The following is a 20,313-nucleotide window of genomic DNA, read 5'->3' on the forward strand; positions in this document are numbered from 1 at the left end:
AAGGATAAGGATATGACAGTAGCGGAAGAGGATGGTTAGCAATTCATGCATTTAATTAAAGAATGTAAAAATGGTGAGAATATGGGAGTCGTGGCAGAGGAATGTTAGCTGTTCATGTGTACACATAAAGGAAGTTAAGAATGGTGAAGATATGTAAGCAGATGTAAAGTGTGTTGACAGGGCAAGATGAGGTGGATGAGGGTGAGGGTGTGTTGCAGTGATACAGGATAGGACAGCAAGGCCCTGGGCCCACCTGTGGCTACGGGCTGTCCCCGGTGTGGGAGGTGGAGGGCTGGGGAGGCAGTAGGGCCACCCGAGGGGTCTCCGCTGCACCCTGTGCCATGCAATGTCACCGCACAGTGTTAAAGCAACGCACCACAACCTTCTAGTCTACCACCATTGGTAAAAAGCACCACAACAAATCTTGCTAAAAAAAAGATCTGCAGTTTTATAATAAAATTTAACTCCTGAAACTGCCAAGGATTACTGAAAAATCTTCAATGTAGTAGTCTCACACTAATACTGTACCATTGAGGGGGTGGTATGGGAGTGATTTATTTATGTAATGTGTAAACCAAGTGCAGACTGAGATGGTTTACCCATGACATCTGGTGAAAGTAAACCCCATAAAATAAGAGAAACAATCCCTTCCTGTGTTACTGCATATAACTTTAAGATGGCAGTTTCAGGGTCTTCATAGGATGCTGTATTTATCACTTGTGCAGCAATGCTCTAATTCCATGCAATGATGCTGCACAAAAGTTTAAAAAGTACCTCTACTGGATTACACTAGCTCTAAATAAAATACTGTGTTTATGGTGCACTGTTCATATATCAACAAACCTAACATGATAGCACTATGGAAAATGAAATGTATCAGGTCAGCTAATAATATCTATGGCATGTGAGCTAACTAAGCTGTTAAGTGTTTAAATGGCTGCATGTTTTAAAAATCAAAATTCATTACAAACCATCATAATCCAGAAATTAAAATGCACCAAAATCCTCAGCAATTCATTCATTCGAACATGAAATAACTTATGATAATGGCATGAAATGTAACTCTGATATATTCTTCTCTAACATACCTTTAAAAAGTAATTGAAACTCACTGCTCATTAATTCACATAAAAAATGGAACATGACAGAGAAATCCATTGTCACATGCACCACGTTAATGCATGCACAAAATGCTCACAGACTTCTCTATTTTGGCAGATCATTTTTCTTTTCCACCTGGTTTTTTCCCTATATGTTGGATCCCTTGATGTTGTAAATAATACTTTTATAAGGAATTAATGTAACCTAACCTAACCAAACAAAAGAGATCACAATATATATACAGTAGGCTCGCACAGTGCGCAAGAAATTGGGCGGTCCACGACCTCGCGCACTGGGAATTCATGTACTGGGAATACATAATCTTATGGGAATAATTACATATGGGCAGTACCCCCTCATACCTGGACATTTTTTGGCCCTTAGAGACATAAAAAAAGGTCAAATTTTTCAGACATTGTACTACAGATATAGCTGAAATAACAAAAATATGGGCAGTCACCTTAACAACAGTAGGCAACAGGCCTGATGGATTTAAACAACAAGAGTTCTGAGGCGCGGCAACGCACTTACAGTGCCCCCGCCACCACCCCGGCCGCACCACGCTTGTTTAACAGTTGCCAATGTTGTATTATTCCAGGCTTTGACGAAGAAATTTACGGCCTGTTGAATGTTACATTTCTTCCAGAAGGCAGCAACAGTCATTATGGTGGGGGTTGCAGGTATGCCAGGTGAAGCAGATGAGTCAGGTGGGGCTGTGAAGGTGGAGAGGGAGGCAGCTGGTGAGTCAGGTGGGGCTGTGAAGGTGGAGAGGGAGGAGGCTGGTGAGTCAGGTGGGGCAGTGGAGGACGGCAGTGGGCGAGTCAGGGGAGGTGATGAGGGGAGGATCCTCCCTCTCCTCCTCGCTACTGCTCACATTTTCGGCAATTTCCTTCATCTCTTCTGGCTTGTTTGTTTCATTCCTCATCTTGTTATGGACGTATTGGCAGTATAACAACTTGGTATTCACGAAATAAACATCATTATTATAGAAACTGGGTATCTATTCTAACTTGCTGTTATTGCCGAAAATGTTATTATTGAAGCTGTTATTGGCGATATCTTATTGTAGACTCCTCTTGAGCACCTTCCCCATGAACCTCTAGGTCACTATTGGCGCGTTGTGTGTGTGAGGGGGGGGGGTCGCGTACTGATGGAAAATGGCGTTTTTAAGCCACTTCTTGCCTCTACCTCGTGTTTTGTGGGGTAAACTCGCGCATTCAAGGTTTTTCGTTATGATTTCTGGTCACTCACTCACAATGCGATTCGCGCACTGTAATGATGCGCACTGGGTGAGCCTACTGTATATATATATAAAACATTACTTTTATTATTATTATTAAAATTTGTTTTTCCTTGCTCTGTTCATTTTCTGGGGGGGAAAAAAAAAAAAAAAAATCACACTCAGCAACATTGGCACCATACATCCCTGACCAAAGCACCCCAACCCTTCACAATGTATTTTATGTGGGAAAAGTGAAGGTCTAGTTTAAATTTATAAAAACAGGTCTCCTACTATCAGTATCTACGGCATCAAATCAACCAATGTATAGGGAGAGAGAGAAAAAAAAAAAAAAGGTGAAAAGGTAAAAATTTGCTAAAAGAGTGAAGCTTGTGGGTACTTTGTGCATGCATGAATCTGGTACATGTGACACCATCAAATAAATATTCATAGTGTTCTGAAAATCAAATATGACTTTAAAAAAAGTATGAATAAACTTTTTATTTAGGGCTTCATATGCTATACAGGTAGTTAGTTAAAATGAAAATAAAAACGGTCATGATTAATTTTATACAAGAATTATCAATTTATATGGGTCAAAAACTAATACTTTCGGATTAAAACAATACGAGGGACAGAAACTGGGTCCATGTCACTTGTAAGCTGACTAAATCTATGCAACTCATGCAATATTGAGAAACACTGGTAGGGACACAGAGGGAAAGTTAACAGAGCTTTTAAAAACAAGCAGTGAAAAAGTGTGTGTATTTTACCTAGTTGTGATATACAGGAAATGAGCTACGCTAGTGGGGTCCCGCCTCTGTTTCTCATTATGTCAAAATTTGCTTTGAACTCTAAGTTTTTAGACTGGAGTCTCTTTGCCCAGGTTATTCCACAGGTCTATACATCTATAAGGAAAACTATATTTCTTGATATCCTTCAAGCAGCTTGGCTTCTTCAGTTTCATTCCATGTCCTCTTGTTACTCTCTCATCCCATACAAACAGATCATTTTTATCAATTCTCATTACTGTATCTCTCTATCTACTCCCATCATGGTCCTGAACACTGTAATCATGTCGCCCCTCTCTCTCTCCTTTCCGCTAGGGAAGGCAAATCCAGCTTTTCCAGCCTCTTTCTGAATGACAGATCTGCCAGACTGGGGAAAATCATAGTTGCTGTTCTTTGTATTCTTTCAATCTTGTTTATATCTTTCTTTTTGTGTGGGGACCACAGTATTGCTCCATATTCTAACCTGGGGTGGATCATGGCCACTATTAATTTTTTCATCATATCCTCATCCATGTAATGAAATGCTACTCTTATGTTAGTCAGATGTTTATACATCTCTCTAACTATCTTGTTAATGTGTTTTTCCGATGACAAACTATCCCGGACCAGCACTCCCAAATCTTTCTCTTCTCTCACTTTTTTGATTGGTTCATTACCCATCATATAATTCAGTGATGGCCTCTTGATACTCTTACCCATTTCCAATATCTTACATTTTTTTGCATTAAATTTCATTTCCCACATCTGGCTCCAATCATGTATACTATTCAGGTCTTCCTGCAGCATTTTACAGTCTTCCTCAACTTCTACTCTCCCCAAGATCTTTCCATCATCAGCAAACAGACTTGCGTAACTGTTCACTCCATCTACCATATCATTTACATAAATCAGGAACATTACTGGCACTAACACTGAGCCCTGTGGGACTCCACTTGTTACTTCCCTCCATCCAGATATCTTGTCCTTTATTACTGTCCTCAGTGTCTATCTCTCAAGAAGTCACACATCCACTCCAGGACTTTTCCCTTCAGTCCTCCTATGTGTTCCAATTTCCACATCAGTTGCTTGTGGGGTACCTTGTCAAAGGCTTTCTCCAGATCTAGATACACACAATCCCCCCAGCTGTCTCTCTCCTGTGACACGTCAATCACTCTTGAGTAAAAGCTCAACAAGTTGGAAACAAGATCTAGATACACACAATCCACCCAGCTGTCTCTCTCCTGTAACACGTCAATCACTCTTGAGTAAAAGCTCAACAAGTTGGAAACACATGACCTTCCACTTCTGAATCCAAACTGACAATCAACCAAAATATTTATCTCTTCTAGATATTTTATCCATCTGTCTTTTGCAACCATGCTGGTCAGGGACACTGGTGTGTGTTCTTACCTAATTGTATCTTTACAGGAATGAGTCAAGCTCGTACTGTCCCATGTCTTAAACCATATTTATCATACATATCCTTAAATTTCTGAATTGTTTTGCACACACTATTTCACTTGGTAGTACATTCCACTGATCAATTGCTCTGTTTGGGAAACTGAATTTCCTCATGTCTTTATCACCTCTCTTCTTATGCAGTTTTTTGCAGTGTCCTCTTGCTGATGCTTCCCCATATGTTAAGTAATCTATCTATCTATCTATCTATCTATTGCCAGACGCCTCAATCCCGTTTGGGGTGGCCACAAACAAATCGCCTCCAAGTCGCCCTGTCCCCCGCCATTTCACTGCCCTGCTCCCAACTCACACCCCCCCTCTCTCATATACCTCTCCACCCCATCCCTCCATCTCATCCTCGGCCTCCCCCTCCCTCACTTATGTCTATTTTCTCCTTTCCTGATATGCATTTATATAGCATTATCATGTCACCTCTTTCCCTTCTTTCCTGTAGTGTTGGTAGATTCAGTTTATTTAGTCTTTCTTCGTAGCTTAGATCCCTTAAGCTTGGTATCCATCTTGTAGCGGCCCTTTGAACTTTTTCAATCTTGTCTATGTGTTTTTTGAGATGAGGACTCCAGACTACTGATGCTACTCCAGGGTTGGTCTGATGAATGATGTTATTATCCTTCTTAGCATGTCTTCATTTATGTATGTGAATGCTATTCTCATATTTGCAAGCAGTGTATACATGTTCCGTACCTTCTCACTGATGTGGTCGGCCGGAGACAGTCTGTTACTGATAATCACACCTAGGTCCTTCTCTCTTTCTGATGTGTGTAGGGTTTTATTTCCTAACGTATAATCCCAATTAGGTCTTTTTCCACTTTTACCAAACATGATTACATGACACTTGTCCACACTGAATTCCATTTGCCATGTATTACTCCATTCATGAAGTTTATTTAATTATTCTTGTAGCTTTTTACAAGAGTCTGTGTTAGTAATCCTCCTTTGTATTTTTGCATCATCTGCAAACACATTTAGATAGCTTTCATTTCCAGTGTTACTGTCTATATCATTTATATACACTAAAAACATGATTGGTGCCAGCACTGAGCCCTGTGGTACTCCACTAGTCACTTCTTTCCATGATGAGTAGTTTCCCCTTAGTACTGTTCTCATTTCTCTTTTTTTGAGAAAGTCTTGCAGCCTACAAAACAGTTTGCCTCGAATTCCTCCTTGATGGTACAGTTTCCATAAAAGTCTTTGGTGTGGTACTGTCATATGCTTTCTTGAAATCTAAATAGATACTGTCCACCCATCCTTCTCTTTCCTGTATTGTGTCTGTTACTCTGTCATAGTAGCTCAACAGATTAGTAACACATGATTTTCCTTTTCTGAAACCAAACTCTCTTTCTGTTATCATATTGTGTTCTTCTAGATGATTTACCCAAGCTTTTCTTATAAGTTTTTCTAATACCTTGCTTACAACACTGGTCAGTGATACTGGTCGGTAGTTGAGAGGATTTTGTCTATTTCCTTTCTTGAATAAGGGGACTATATTTGCTTTCTTCCAAATATCAGGTAGTTTACCTTGACTCAAGGATTTCTTGAAAATTAAAAATAATGGTTTACTTAACTCCTTTGCACATTCTCGTAGCACCCAACATGAAATTTCATTAGGACCATTTGCTTTTCCTCTGTCTAATTTACTTAACTCCTCCTGTATTACTTTTCTGATATTTGTATATCTGGTAGTATGCGTGGACATGCATGTTCCACATAGTCCCCCTCAAAATTTTTTTCTTCCGTAAAAACTGATTGGAAATTCTTATTTAGTGCTTCACAAATATCTTTCTCTTGTGTATAGGTGATTCCCTCGTCTGTAATGGATTGTATTATATCTTTTACTTTGGTTTTGCTTCTGATGTAGCTGTAAAATAGCTTCAGTTGATCACTACTTTTATTTATGATATCCTCCTCAAACTGTTTTTGGGCTTCCCTCCTTATTCTTGTATAATCGTTTCTTGCCTGTTTGTAATTATTATATGCCCTTTCACTATTGTGTCTTCTGTATCTATTCCACAACAAATCTCTTCTTTCTTTTGATTTTTTACATTCTGTATTGAACCATTTCTGTATTTTCTTATCTGCTTCTTTGTGCTGTGGGATGTACATCTGGACTCCTATTTCATAAAATTCACAGAATTTTTTATATGCAGCATTTAAATCTTGTCCTCTAAGCTCATTTTCCCAATCAACTTCTAAGAAATACTTCTTTAGGTCATGATAATTTCCCTTTTTATAGTTTAGGCTCTTTTTGTAACTTTTATTGCTGTTAACTATGTCATATGCTATCCTGAAGTTGCAATTTAGTACTGCATGGTCGCTTTTGCCGAATGAAGGGTGATATATTAAACTGTCAATATCATTTTCTTGCCTAGTAAATATGAGATCTAGCATTGAAGGTACATCGAGTCCTCTTTTTCTGGTGGTTTCCCTCATGTTGCGTTAGGAAAAACTCTTGCACGAGATCCAGGAGCTTTTGGTCCCAATAGCTTTCTTGGCTTATTATATCTAGAGTATTCCAATTTATATTTGTATTAAAATCTCCAGTTAGTATAATTCTTTCCGATTTCTCTTCCATTTTATGTAGTAATGCTCTTAAACTATGAATTGTACTCTCTGCCAGGTCCTCATATTCGTCTCTTTCCCATGTGTGTGTGTGTGTGTGTGTGTGTGTGTGTGTGTATGTGAGAGAGAGAGAGAGAGAGAGAGAGATGACTAGCAAGTGCTATTGCAGAACTGCTACCGCTTGCAGTTTCACACATGTTCTTTAACCCCTTCAGCCAAAAATATCAATAAATTCAATATAACACTACATTTATCTTTAAAAAAAAAAAAAAAAAAAAAAAAGCTTCATTCTAAAGGCATTAATGGTGACTATTTCTAAAGTCTTAAGTAAAAAACAGCTTTCAAATTTTAATATATCAATCTAGCATGGGCACAGTATGAAAGTAACATTACTGAAGGAATTAATAAACATGTCACAATTCTCACAAGCATTCCATGATGCTGCGTGGTATTTTCTATTTTTTATCATGAAGCAGACTGAGATTTTGGAGCTCTGTACTAAGGAGGTATGTGTGGTTTTATAATATACTTTGACCTGAAATGTGAGCTGCAGTGTGTGATGTGTTATCCAGTGTGCGTTAGGGAGGAGGAAGGGAAAGAGGAAGGAAAGTGACAAGTTAGCACAGACCAGGAGAGAGAGAGGAGTGTAGGTCTGCATCCACACCAAATGCTTGCAAATGGGAGTTCAGCATCATTGTAACCCATGGATGTTCTTGCCCACACCCATCCATGTCCAGTGGGGCCTCTTGCATGGGTTACAGTCAAAACTCCCACCTGCACTTGCAAGCATTTGGTGTGAACGAGGCTTGTGGTGTGAACGAGGCTTGTGGTGTGAAAGAAGAAAGGAGACACCAAAGCAAAGGATTTAAAAAGGGGGAAAGTTATGCAAGAGAATGAAAGACTGTTAGGGCAAAACGAATGAAGTAGAAAAGGAAGTGAGGGAGGGAAAGCAGTGAGGCAAATGAACAGAAGATATAAGAAACACAACAGGATGGATGGAAATGAAGGGAGGAAGATAGGGCAGTGGGAGAGAGGGAGGAGGGAATGAGTGAGAAGAGATGGAGGGAGAGAGGAACGAGGGAATGAGTGAGAAGAGAATGGAGGGAGAGAGGAAGGAGGGAATGAGTGAGAAGAGAATGGAGGGAGAGAGGAAGGAGGGAATGAGTGAGAAGAGAATGGAGGGAGAGAGGAAGGAGGGAATGAGTGAGAAGAGAATGGAGGGAGAGAGGAAGGAGGGAATGAGTGACAAAAGAGAATGAAGGAGGGAATTGGTGACAAAAAAGAATGAAAGAGGAAGAGAAGAAGGAGGGAATGAATGACAAAAGAGAATGAAAGAGGGAGAAAGAAGGGAATGAGTCACATGAGAGAATTATGGCAGGAATGAGTGACACAATAAAATAAACAAGGAAGAGAGGGAAAGGAGGAAGGGTAGGAGAGATGAAGAAGGGAATGAGTGACACAACAGAACGAAGGAGGGAGGGAGGGAGAGGAGGAAGGGAGGATGGTCCACGAATCACAAGTGAAGGAGCGAGAAAACTCATTGCACAGATTTGGACAACTGGTTTTAACGTGTGAGTTGATATGTTCTATTAATTCTAAATCGTTATTGGAAACTGAAGACAACAGACGGCTTATTTAGGCTAAACTAATTAAAGGAAATTATTTAACTCATTCAAACATTTAAATTATGAACAGACTTCTTATAAAATTCACAGTTTTGAATTTAGATCATCTGATACTGGCAGAAGAAAGTTAAATGATATACTGGTACTCATGTTGACATTTACAGCTCAGCATGTTAAAGACTCAAAGGTTAACATTAAATTTTATATGTGTTATGTACCTATTCAGGGATAATTCAACTACATATTAATTATGTATTGTATATTATTCACTGCAAAATTTACCTATGCAGCAAAAATGTCTTCATCCTCATGACAAAGGATGTATGAAAACTGAAATGTATATTCAATAAGCAATGAATATCTAAATCAAGACTCAAATTTTCCCTGTATGAATTATTTCTGTGCCTAAATCATGCAGTGCAGCAGCAAAAAGCTAAGTTCCCATGATATGTCTTGATTTCATGCAGTAGTATTGGTAGTTGCAGCCCTAAGTTCATCTGAAATGTGAACCCAGTGGACTACAGGCTTAAATTATCCTGATGAAGCCCAACATCCTCCTATTTTGGGGATAGGGAGGTAACTGAGGGATGTTTGTATAACCCTGCAGTTAAGCCCCCTGGTTATACTGACGCCACCCTCTCCAGCACAAGGGGGAAAATTATATCCACATATGGAAATAGAGTTTCTTGAGAGGATACAAAAGTTGACCTGACACATATCTTCTTCAGGTATCCTCTCAATATATCTATCTATCTATTGCCAGACGCCATAATCCCGTAAGGGGTGGCCCTTTGATTTTGAGTTATTTGTTTTACGGGAAGGGGCACTAATCCTCCACCAACCCACTTGTTGACACGTAGGGCAGTATTCTCGTACAGCTAGGAAGCTTACTAACACCTCTTTCTTACCGATATATTTCTGATTCTGCTCCATTACTATATTCTTGTGTGTTATTAAAGTAATCTATGTCAACACTGAAAAGACATACGAGGCAAACCTGAAGATATTAATGAGTAGTTTGAAAAATAAATAATTAAGGATGAGGCATTAGGGAGCCTCTTCACCCGATCAGAATACCAGCCGCAGTCTTCATTGTAAGTCTCAGATATCTTCCAAAGTACATGGTGACCCATAAGTAACACTCCACTACAAACTCATGACAGTCATATGTTCTGTGGGGAAGGGTCAGTCAGCTAGTGTGGGCACGGTAGGAAATGAATAAATGATACAGGGTATATACGGATAACACTGACTGAGCCATCCCCACGACACACAAGATACTGCCTGCTGGAGTGGAGGTGGAAAGTTATCTATGGACCACTCTGTATCTATGGACCATCCTGTATGGCAAACCTTTCCACATCACTGATACTGCTAACTACTTCACTCTGATGATGGCTTCCTCATTTTATTGTTGCTAACCTCCTTTATTCATCTCAAATGAAACTTTTCAGAGGTTAGATACAGCCTTCACTACCATGAGGCTCTCTTCACCAAAATAAAACATTCTGTTAGCAGCAAGGCAAAGCTGCAAAACGTGGTTTGGAAAAAGAGAGTGGAGCAGGACATTAAAGAAAGAGTGGGAAGAGGAAGAGGACTGTCTGAGTGAGCGAGAAAGATGTGTGAGATAGAAGCAGCCTGGAAATGGTTGTCATGGCCATCCCATCTGGGGGTTTCCTGGTGGAAGCAAGGTGTCAGAGATGATGATGATGATGATGATGATGATGATGAAGATGATGTCATCAGACTGAAGGGGTTAACTGAGTGAACTACCAAAGCAACTTCATCAGCATCAATGGAACTCTGATTTGAAACTTTTTCTGTTATTTACTATGGACTTGATAGCAAACAGGAATGCGTGCGTGCGCGCACACGTGCACACACACACAAAGGGCAACATACTGATGATTTACTATAAACATAATTTCCATATGTGGTATAAGTTTCCAGTGAGGTCCCATGACTTAGCCACAAGCTGCCAAGTGTATATTCCCTAAACTCTGGCCACACTAATCTGACACAAAACTGTTTATCTCTCACTCTGAAAACTAAATTGTAACAAGAGATCAGCACTAGAATACTGTATGTTGCTAATCATAAATTAGTGCTGTGGGAAAGATGTTGAGCTGTAGTACTGGCTTATGCTCTCAAGATGACAAAATACTCCACCAACTGACCAAAATCTGAACCCAGCTACGGTGAACACACTATGGATAATAAGAACCCAAAACTTTACCTCAGGACCAGGGTGATAGACTGCCAGTAGCTGCTCTGTGCTCTTGGGGGTTCTAGGAGATGAGTCTGATGTTCCTCCCGTGGTGGTGTTGGTGGTGTCTGAGGCCAGGGAATAATTAGCCGCCCGCATGTAAAGGTAGTGGTGCACGCGTCCACTGCTTGACCCATCACGAAGGTCCCCTGAGCTAGATGCCATGGAGGACTGTGAAGGGCGTCGCGAGCCTCCTGCAGAGGTGCAAGGGTGTAAACAAGGCTGGGACACAATGCAAACAAAACCAAGGAAGAAAAACCATGAGAAACGGCAAGCACAGAAGGCTGCATCCCATTGCATGTATCCCCTGTTTAAGCGTAAAACGGCCACCTGCAACCATACAAGTATTGTCTTAAATCTGAAAGGAAAAAATATGTATGAAATATGCAGGAATATAGTAAGAGCAAGAGACAGAAGGATGGTAGAAAAAGAGTCAATTCTGGATCCTTTGCTTGGTAACTATTCTATAAAGCTATTGACTGAGGACATAGGGCTTAAGGGGACATTTCTGATCAAAGACTTACTAATCATTAAACAGATGGACATTAGGAGTACTTGTTTACCGACTACACTGATTACTCAATGTCTCAAAAATGGTCTACTGTACGTCTCTAAAACATTATTTCATTTTATCTAACTTTGACTACAGGAGTGGTAAATGCTATTGAATTCACTGCATATAAAAATATGAGTTACAATTATCAGTATATCATATTTAAGCTAAAAACATCACTGAAACAAACTTGACATCTGCATGGAATAACACCAATAGTGAATGCTAATCACTTCACTCAACTACACTAATTTAAGTCATGCCAGCTACCACCACAATAAGCTTCCACATTATCGGCAGCCAGATGCACATGTCCGAGCTGTATTTTCATTGGCATATAGCACTTTTGACAGTGTACTTAAAACTAAAATTGCAAAGGAGAAGGAGAGTCCTCAGATTTTTTAACAATACTTTCTGAGGCATGTGATGAAGATGGAATGTCCCAAGGTCATAATACAGTGTGCTGACTTCCCACTGTAATATGAGATACAGGCTGGTCATGCCTATACTCTTCTCACTGTAACTTGGCCTAAATCTGTCATCTCGCCATCTTAATTGTGGCAGTGTAACAATTAATTGACACTAGGATATGATGGTAGTAACAAAGAAGGGATATGACAAGGATGCAGAGCTGTACGATGCCTCCTTCCGTCACTGAGCTTTGCGAAATGAGGTATAAAGGGACAAACATCTGGGCCAGGTTAAGGTGAAAATATTATAATAACCTCAGGCATTCCATCTATGTCCATCAGCCTTCTCCTCCGCGATGTAATTTTAAGTGTTGACAGCCAGATGTAGCTCTTCTTCCTCTGCAATTCATTTTAGCATGTACGGTACACCTTGCTATTCTTTTGCATGTTATTTATTCCGTTATCCTCTTCACCACACTATTTTTATTATTTTGTTCCTGCAATTTCCAGGTCATTTTATCTATACTTGTGGAGATTTGTATGTTATTAATGCTTTTATCCTCTTCACGACATCTTTAAAAGAAAATTCTGTTCTTGGAATTTTCAGATAACTTTGCTTATCCCTGTGGCAACTTCTCATAATGAAGGTGTTGGAAGAAGTCTGCTTGACATCACTATGAAAGATTTCCCTGAAGATAAAACAGTCAGGCAGTAACAGGAGCAAACACTAACAGATATTTTCAGAATGAAGGTTAATATAGTTTTCTTCTATAACATACAAAAGGGTAGTGAAGGTGTACCTAGCTACATAAATCACCGAGGAAGAGGTGTTACGAAGGCTCCAAATAAGCCAATGAGTTTAAGGCCTGCAGTCTAAAACACTAGCACTTGCAGGGACTATCCAAACTATATGCACTCTCACAAGAATTAAAAGTTTAAGGTCTCTGTTTATAAATACCCAGTAGCTTAGAAGCCTGGAAAACCCCATCTATAAAGAGATGACTTAAGTACTTTATTCATGTTACCACCAACATACTGAATGGCTAAGAGAGACTAGTCATACTGCACAAGCTAGAAACACTCCCCATTAACCTGTACCATCCCAGGCATTATTGCAATTTTATACCCACCCAATCCCAGACCAAAAACGGAAAAAAATTTTATTGCATAAAACAATCCAAAAGGACATATAAATCAAGGAAAAGCAAAAAAAAAAAAAAGTACTCTTTATGGGAGAAATAAGAGCAGGATGGTTGTCCGTCGTGTTTTTAGCTCAGTTTCCCAAGCCATGAGCAATGTTTTCCCATCCTGCTGGGCGGGATGAGAGAGAACAGGGGAGGCGAATGGGGGATTCCCATTTCTCAGTGTCCTCCACTGGCTCATATTCCTCCCCAGAATAGTCATCCAGGTCTTTCTCTTCTGAAGAATCACTAAATGAAGGGACAGAAGGGTCCATGTGACAATTTCAACAGCCCCCTCCAGCCCAATGAGGCGGTAAAATGGCGTGATTTTCGCGAGATCCTGACGCTCTGACGGACAGTAGCACATTGATGTTACCCACCCACCAAGAACCAAACTCAGTACTACAACTGCCGGGACACAGTGTTGCCAATACATTAAGCTACTCCTTAGCAAAAAATTAGCTAGATTAAAGCAGTTAGAGACGTGCTACAGTGCTTGGATTTTGCTGTCGGCACCATCACGTTGGGATTAATAGAGACGTTTTGTACTGTTGGCACCATGCTGACGGCGGGATTGTACGGGTTAACCTGTACAGTATGATGGCAATATCTATATTTTACTTCATTAATGCTAGGTAATGTGAAGCCTACTACAGTGCCCCTGTTAACTAGGTGGAGAGGCAAATACTGGCATTCATCCAGGAGCCAAACCTCCACACTTTACTCTGTGCCTCAGTATGGTGAGGCATTATCTACCACAAGGAAACATCGGTTCACTGCACAGGACACACCTACAGGAATGGTTGCCTACATAAGGTTGATGGGTCTGCTTGGCCAGACAACTAGAGTTACTGTACAACAACAACAACTGGTGCCACCTGACAATTGTATGCAGGACAACCCTCATAGTGAAGGAGTTAATAATCTGAAAATTACTGTTTTAAAAATTATTAGCCCTTCAACAGTAAAGGGATCTCTCTCATAAACCACAAAACATCATCTGGTGGTATCAAAATGAAACAGAAGTTGACATACAGTAACGAGTTCATATTTTAATGGGTCTCTCTTAAGTCAAATAAAACTGACTGGCGGTAACAAGAATACATGTAACTCTTACAAATCTGTTATGTGGATGAAGATCTCTGCACAAGCTTCAGCTAGTTGAGTAGATTCAAACACCACACACGCTTTTATACGACAAAGTCCAGGTTTGTTTTGAGGTGTTAAGTCTGGTGTATGTTAGGTTCACAATAATCTTCCTACTTATATAAAGGAGACCAAAACTGTACAATTTAATTAAAACTAGGATCTAAGCTAAGGGGAGGAGTATTCTAGCACCTATGAAATCATACAAAGGAAGAGAGATAAGCAGAGAAAGAAGAAAGAGGGAACATAAAAAACAGGTAATTTTGCTTACACAAAACCCCCTTTTTTTTTTCCCCGCAAGTAGAGGATCATGGAGAAACCCAAAGAAATTGCCAAAGTTGCCATTATCACAATACCAAGTACAGCACAGTGTTGAGTTCCTGTCACAACTAGTTTTGGTTACCATGGACCCTGGGAGGTACTGTCATAAGACTGAAATGTGTCTGTAAGCTTGGTAATTAGCCACACAGTCATAACTCTCAGGCAGGAAACATTCAGCCACAAGTGCAGTTACTTGGTGATCTTTTTTCTGACAGCCTGCACACAGAGTCAATGCCCAATCTGAGACTCTCGCATTGTTACACATCTCAAATTTCTTTTTTCCAAAAGCTTCTAGTAACTGTTGGGAAGTAATCAGCCGGTTTTGGCATTTGGCTTAGCTTCCAGTCTATAGAAAACATCAGCTGTACCATGGCCAACCCCAATACAGGGACTCCTAGAGAGAAAATATGGCATTATTTTTATGTATACCTGTATACGTATGTATGTAAGTATATTTTCTGTTGTTTGGTCCTGTCCCAGCAACGAATCTATGGGAGTTCATATGGGTTACTGGCTTGGTAAGATCCACCAAAGACTGGTGGCACATATGAAAAGAGAATACCATGCTAATTCCATGTGTCTGCCCATGTAGGCTTTATTTTGTCAGTAATTTCCCCTGCTTTATGCTACTTTCTTCTTCACAGTACGAGTTACTTCCCAGGAAGCAAAACAACGGAAAATTCACTTGATCTGTTTAATTTCGTTTATAAAGGCTGATGCAGACAAGAATGTTGAAACCCCTACAAACGCTGGGAAACAAATGAATTTCCTAATGTCCTACAGCCTAAATAACAACTCATGATGTGAGAAAAAAAAAAAATTAACATAAAACGGAAGGGAAACACACTGACAATATAAAAACTTACATAGGCAAACGCATGGGAATAAAGTACTATATTCTGTTCATTTCAACTTGACCTAAAATTGCCATTTCTCCTTCATGAATGCTTAGTTTAATAGGAGGTTAACAGTATGGGTATATGATGGTGCTGGTCATTAAGAAGTGCTATTAAAAAGATGCAGAGTCATAGTATTATCTTATTCTCCCACTAGCCTACAGAAAATAAATTGCAAAACAAAGATCTCTACCAGGTTAATGAGAAAAAAAAAAATACTGTAAATGAAATTTTGTGTGTGTGTGTGTGTGTGTGTGTGTGTGAGTGTGTGTGTGTCTATTTACCTATATGTAGTATACAGGAATTGAGCAATGCTCATGCTGTCCTGTCTCCATATCCACATTTATCTAGTCTACTTTTACACACATTAATGTTTTTCTCCTGCACCATCTTTTTGTCTAAGTCGTTCTAACTATTTATGTATTTACCTAATACTTTGTACTTAATTGTGATATACACGAAATGTGCCACGCTCGTGGGGTCCTGTCACCGTTTCTCAGTAAGTCAAATTCAACTCCAAACTCGTTTAAGTTTTTAGACTGGACGATCTCTTTGTCCAGGCCACTCCACAAGTCCATATTTCTGCAAGGAAAGCTACATTTCTCGATATCCCCCAAGCAGCTCGACTTTTTCAATTTCATTCCGTGTCCTCTTGTTGCTCTCCCATCCCACAAAAACAGATCTTCTCTATCAATTTTATCTACTCCCACCATGGTCCTGAACACTGCAATTATGTCTCCCCTCCCCCTCTCCCCCCCCAAGGATGGCAAATCCAGCCCCTCCCTGCACGACAGATCTGCCAGACTGGGGACCATCTTGGCTGCTGCTCTTTGCATTCTCTCAATCTTCCCCACATCTTTCTTTTTGTGTGGGGACCACATCACCGCCACACACTCCAACCTGGGGTGGATCACGGCCACTATCAATTTTTTCATCATCTCCATCCATATAATGAAATGCCACTCTTATGTTAGTCAAGAGTTTATACGTCTCTCTAACTATCTTGTTAATGCGCCCCCCAGGTGACAAACTATCCCGGACCAGCACTCCCAAATCTTTCTCCTCTCTCATCCCTGTGGTTAATTCACCACCCAACAAACAATTCAGCGACGGCCCCCTGGTACTCCCACCCATTTCCAACATTTTACACTTCTCTACATTAAATTTCATTTCCCACGTCCGGCTCCAACCATGCATCCCATCCAGATCCCCCGGCAGCACCCCACAATCCTCCCCAACCTCCACCCTCCTCAAGATCCCCACATCATCAGCAAACAGACTTGCATAACTGTTCACTCAACCCACCACATCACCCACACAAATCAGGAACACCACTGGCGCCAACACCGAGCCATGAGGGACTCCACCTGTCACATCCCTCCATTCAGACATCCTATCCTCTACCACCGTCCTCATTTGTCTCTCTCTCAAAAAGTCTCTCATCCATTCCAGGAGTTTCCCCTTCAGTCCTCCCATATATTCTAGTTTCCACATTAGTCTCTTATGAGGCCCTCTCCAAGTCCAAGCACACACAATCCACCTAACCATCTCTCACCTGTAAGACGTCAACCACTCTCGAGCAAAAGCCCAACAAGTTGGAAACACATGACCTTCCACTTCTGAATCCAAACCGACAATCAGCCAAAATATTCACCTCTTCCAGACACTTCATCCATCCGTCTCTCAGGACTCTCCCACACAACTCCGCGACCATGCTGGTCAGAGACACTGGTCCATAATTCAGGGGCTCTTCCCTGTTTCCTCCCTAACAAACTGGTATCACACCTGCCCCCCTCCACCCCCGCAGCACCCCCCCCCCTCTTCCAGAGAACATATGATCAAACTGTGAACTTCATCCGCCAGCTGCTCTCTGCACTCCTTCAGCACCCAATCGGAAACTCCATCAGGTCCCGGGGCTCTCCCCACATCTTGAGCTTCCAGCAACTTATACACCCCCCGCACCTCCATTTTTATATCTTTTATCACCGGTACATTTCTAATCTCTCTATCCCTTTCCAAAAACTCTTTTTCATTAGTGAAAACCGATTGGAAACATTTGTTCATTATTTCAGCCTGCATTGCCGCATCTCTACAGATCTCTCCTTCCACTTTCAGTTTGGCGACTCCTTCCCTCTGTTCCAGCCTGCCACCAACAAATCCACAAAACAATCTGGGCTCATCCTTGCACTTGTCCATCACACCCCCCTTCAAAATTCCCTTCCTCCTCTCCACGCACTCCCGTGCATTCACTTCCAGCTCCCCTACATTCTTCCTTTGCTCTGCTGTTACCTCCCTTTCTCCAGCCGTTCCACGCCCCATCCCTTCCCCCTTTCACTACCACACACCTTGTATCAAACCACTCCTTTTTCCTGATTTCCCTCCCTCCCACTCCCAGCACAAACCTTTCCACTCCCAAATTATAGAGATCCAGAAAGACATCTCACCTCCTCTGCATCTCTCCTGTTTCTCCGAACCCTCCCCAATCCACATCCTCAAAAAACTCTCCCAATCCTGCAAAACTTGTCCTCCCAAAGTTGCATCTTCTCTGTCTTTGAAGCTCGTCTCCTGGCTCGACTTTCCCTATTATCATCTGGAACTCAATGACCATACGATCACTCCCTCCAATAGGACAGAAATATTTCAATGATTCCATTACATCGGGTTCCCTGGCAAACAGCATATCCAACCTTGCTGGTGTGTCCTCACCTCGGAACCATGTCTCTTCTTTGACCCACTGCGCCATCACACCATTCATTATTACATCCAACAATATAATGCCCCACAAATCCATGCCGCCTCCCGAGTCACACTCCTCCCAGTTCAGCTCCCTACAACTAAAGTCACCCACCAAAATTACACTGTTGCCCCTCTCAATCACTTTCTGTAAACAACCAGCCATATCTGACAACATCTGGTATTCGTCATCATTCCATGCTCTCGTCCTAGGGGGAACATACACCACCGCCGTGTCTCTCTTATGTGTGTGTGTGTGTGTGTGTGTGTGTGTGTGTGTGTGTGTGTGTGTGTGTGTGTGGTAAGACTATTTGTAGGATCAGACTGTCTCAAATCAGACACAATTCTAATTCAAATGAAATTATTATACCTACCTATGGAAAGCTGTTTGGGAAGATACAACAGTTTTGGCCCATCATTTGACTCTGTCATTAGCTATGAGGCTCCAAGTAGGACACAAACTATTGATTCTTCCCAATAACAAAATTTCCACACATGGATATAATTTCTTGTTTTCATTTATAAAGGCTCCAACATGCTTGCTTGCGTCGGCCTTGGTACCTAATGGCGACTCTCCACACCATTTGATCTCCAGCAGCATTTGTGACCGGATACAGTTTTTCCACTTGAACGAGGGGAATGTGAAAGCAAAACAATTCTAGTTTGGTACCAAGTGTGTGATGTAAATTTCTTAATGTTTTCACAATGCACTAGGGTGAGTCTGTGTATACATTAGGATATCTTTCAGTCAGACTAACTGGGACTTAAACCTTATAATTTATTTGAAATCTGTGACCATCTAATCCCTAGTGGAAATCAGAACCTTTATGTTAAAAAAAAAAAAAAAAAAAAAAAAAAAAAAAAAAAAAAACTTCAACCCCACCTATGTGGCTATGTGAGGAATATTTTTAGTTTTCCTTGTATAATGGTTAAATACTCTGCAAACAACAAAGACATTTTAATATGGATAGAAGTAACCCAAAAGTGCATCCAACTTAAGCGAGTTTCCAATTTACAGAGGTTTGTCTTAAGGACATTTTACTACCATACAGCTTCCCGGCACTGTGCGGTTTTCATATTTTTCTTTTTGACTTAAGCTGTGATGAGATGGTCCCTTCAGTAGCCATTATGCTTAAGCAGTAACTAGTGGCATCTTTTTGGCATTTCCTAAGGCATCTTCACAACCAACTAACACAAACAGAAAGGCACAGAAGAGAGGTCAAGAGGCAGAGAAATTCACACAAATGCACACTGACAGATGGAGATGGAGAAAAAGACAGCATTCAATAAACAAAACGCACAGGAGAAGAAACTCGGAGAATGTACGAGAGGAAGAGAATTTTCATATACATACTGTACATATAAATGCAATCTGTAACCACAGGAAACTAGAGGTCTGCAGAACATACATTCCATTTATCAAAGCAGGATTTCAGCTGGCAAATATTTAGCCTAATTCTCAAGACGTCACAAAACATATGAGCGATTTTCTCTGTCCCATATGTCACTCGTGTAAGCACTGGGTCCAATAAATGATGGAGAATTGTTACATCTCTATAACCAATAAATTCCGGATATTTCAAGCCAATACAGTAAAAAAAGCTTGCTATGGAATGGATGCACATTGTTATATCACACATGGGTTTGTGTGTTGGGAGAGGGTGGTTTTGAGGCAAGCACAGCATGTAGCACAGATGAGGGAGTGAGGTAAGGGAGTGCAAGAGGATAAGGGAATGGGATGAAGGAATGCAAGAGGATGAAGGAGTGGCATAATGGGGTGCAATGGCATGAAGTGGGATAAGGGAGTGCAATGGGGGACTTAGTGCAGCTACATAATCCACTGTAGATCAATAACAATACTGTAATGTGATGAATGGGGTAATGTGGTTATGATATGCAGCCTAATTACAACAAGGATAGATGAGAGATGGAGATCAGTTGAGCAAATATGGATTCTAGGCACCCGCAGCTGACAGTATATGCTACAGGGTAACTGGAGAAAAAATAAATATAAGAATTAACTGCATCCTGGAAACACTTGGAAAAAAAAAAAAAAA

General features: G+C 40.7%; 1 protein-coding gene across 1 annotated transcript in view; it reads right to left on the reverse strand.

Moving 5' to 3' along the window:
- Nucleotides 1–259: 259 nt before the first annotated feature.
- The window catches only part of LOC145394949 (uncharacterized), a 116,583-nt gene continuing 96,529 nt past the window's right edge, over nt 260–20,313 (reverse strand). The window contains exons 8-9 of the mRNA XM_080268701.1: nt 10,987–11,210; nt 260–334 (exon numbers count right to left, since the gene is read on the reverse strand). Coding sequence (XP_080124827.1) covers nt 260–334; nt 10,987–11,210 — 299 coding nt within the window. The remainder of the gene's footprint in view (nt 335–10,986; nt 11,211–20,313) is intronic.

This window comes from Coenobita brevimanus, chromosome 4 (genome assembly GCF_032717465.1).
Source record: "Coenobita brevimanus isolate Jiangsu-jjx chromosome 4, ASM3271746v2, whole genome shotgun sequence".
NCBI classification, from domain to species: Eukaryota; Metazoa; Arthropoda; class Malacostraca; order Decapoda; family Coenobitidae; genus Coenobita; species Coenobita brevimanus.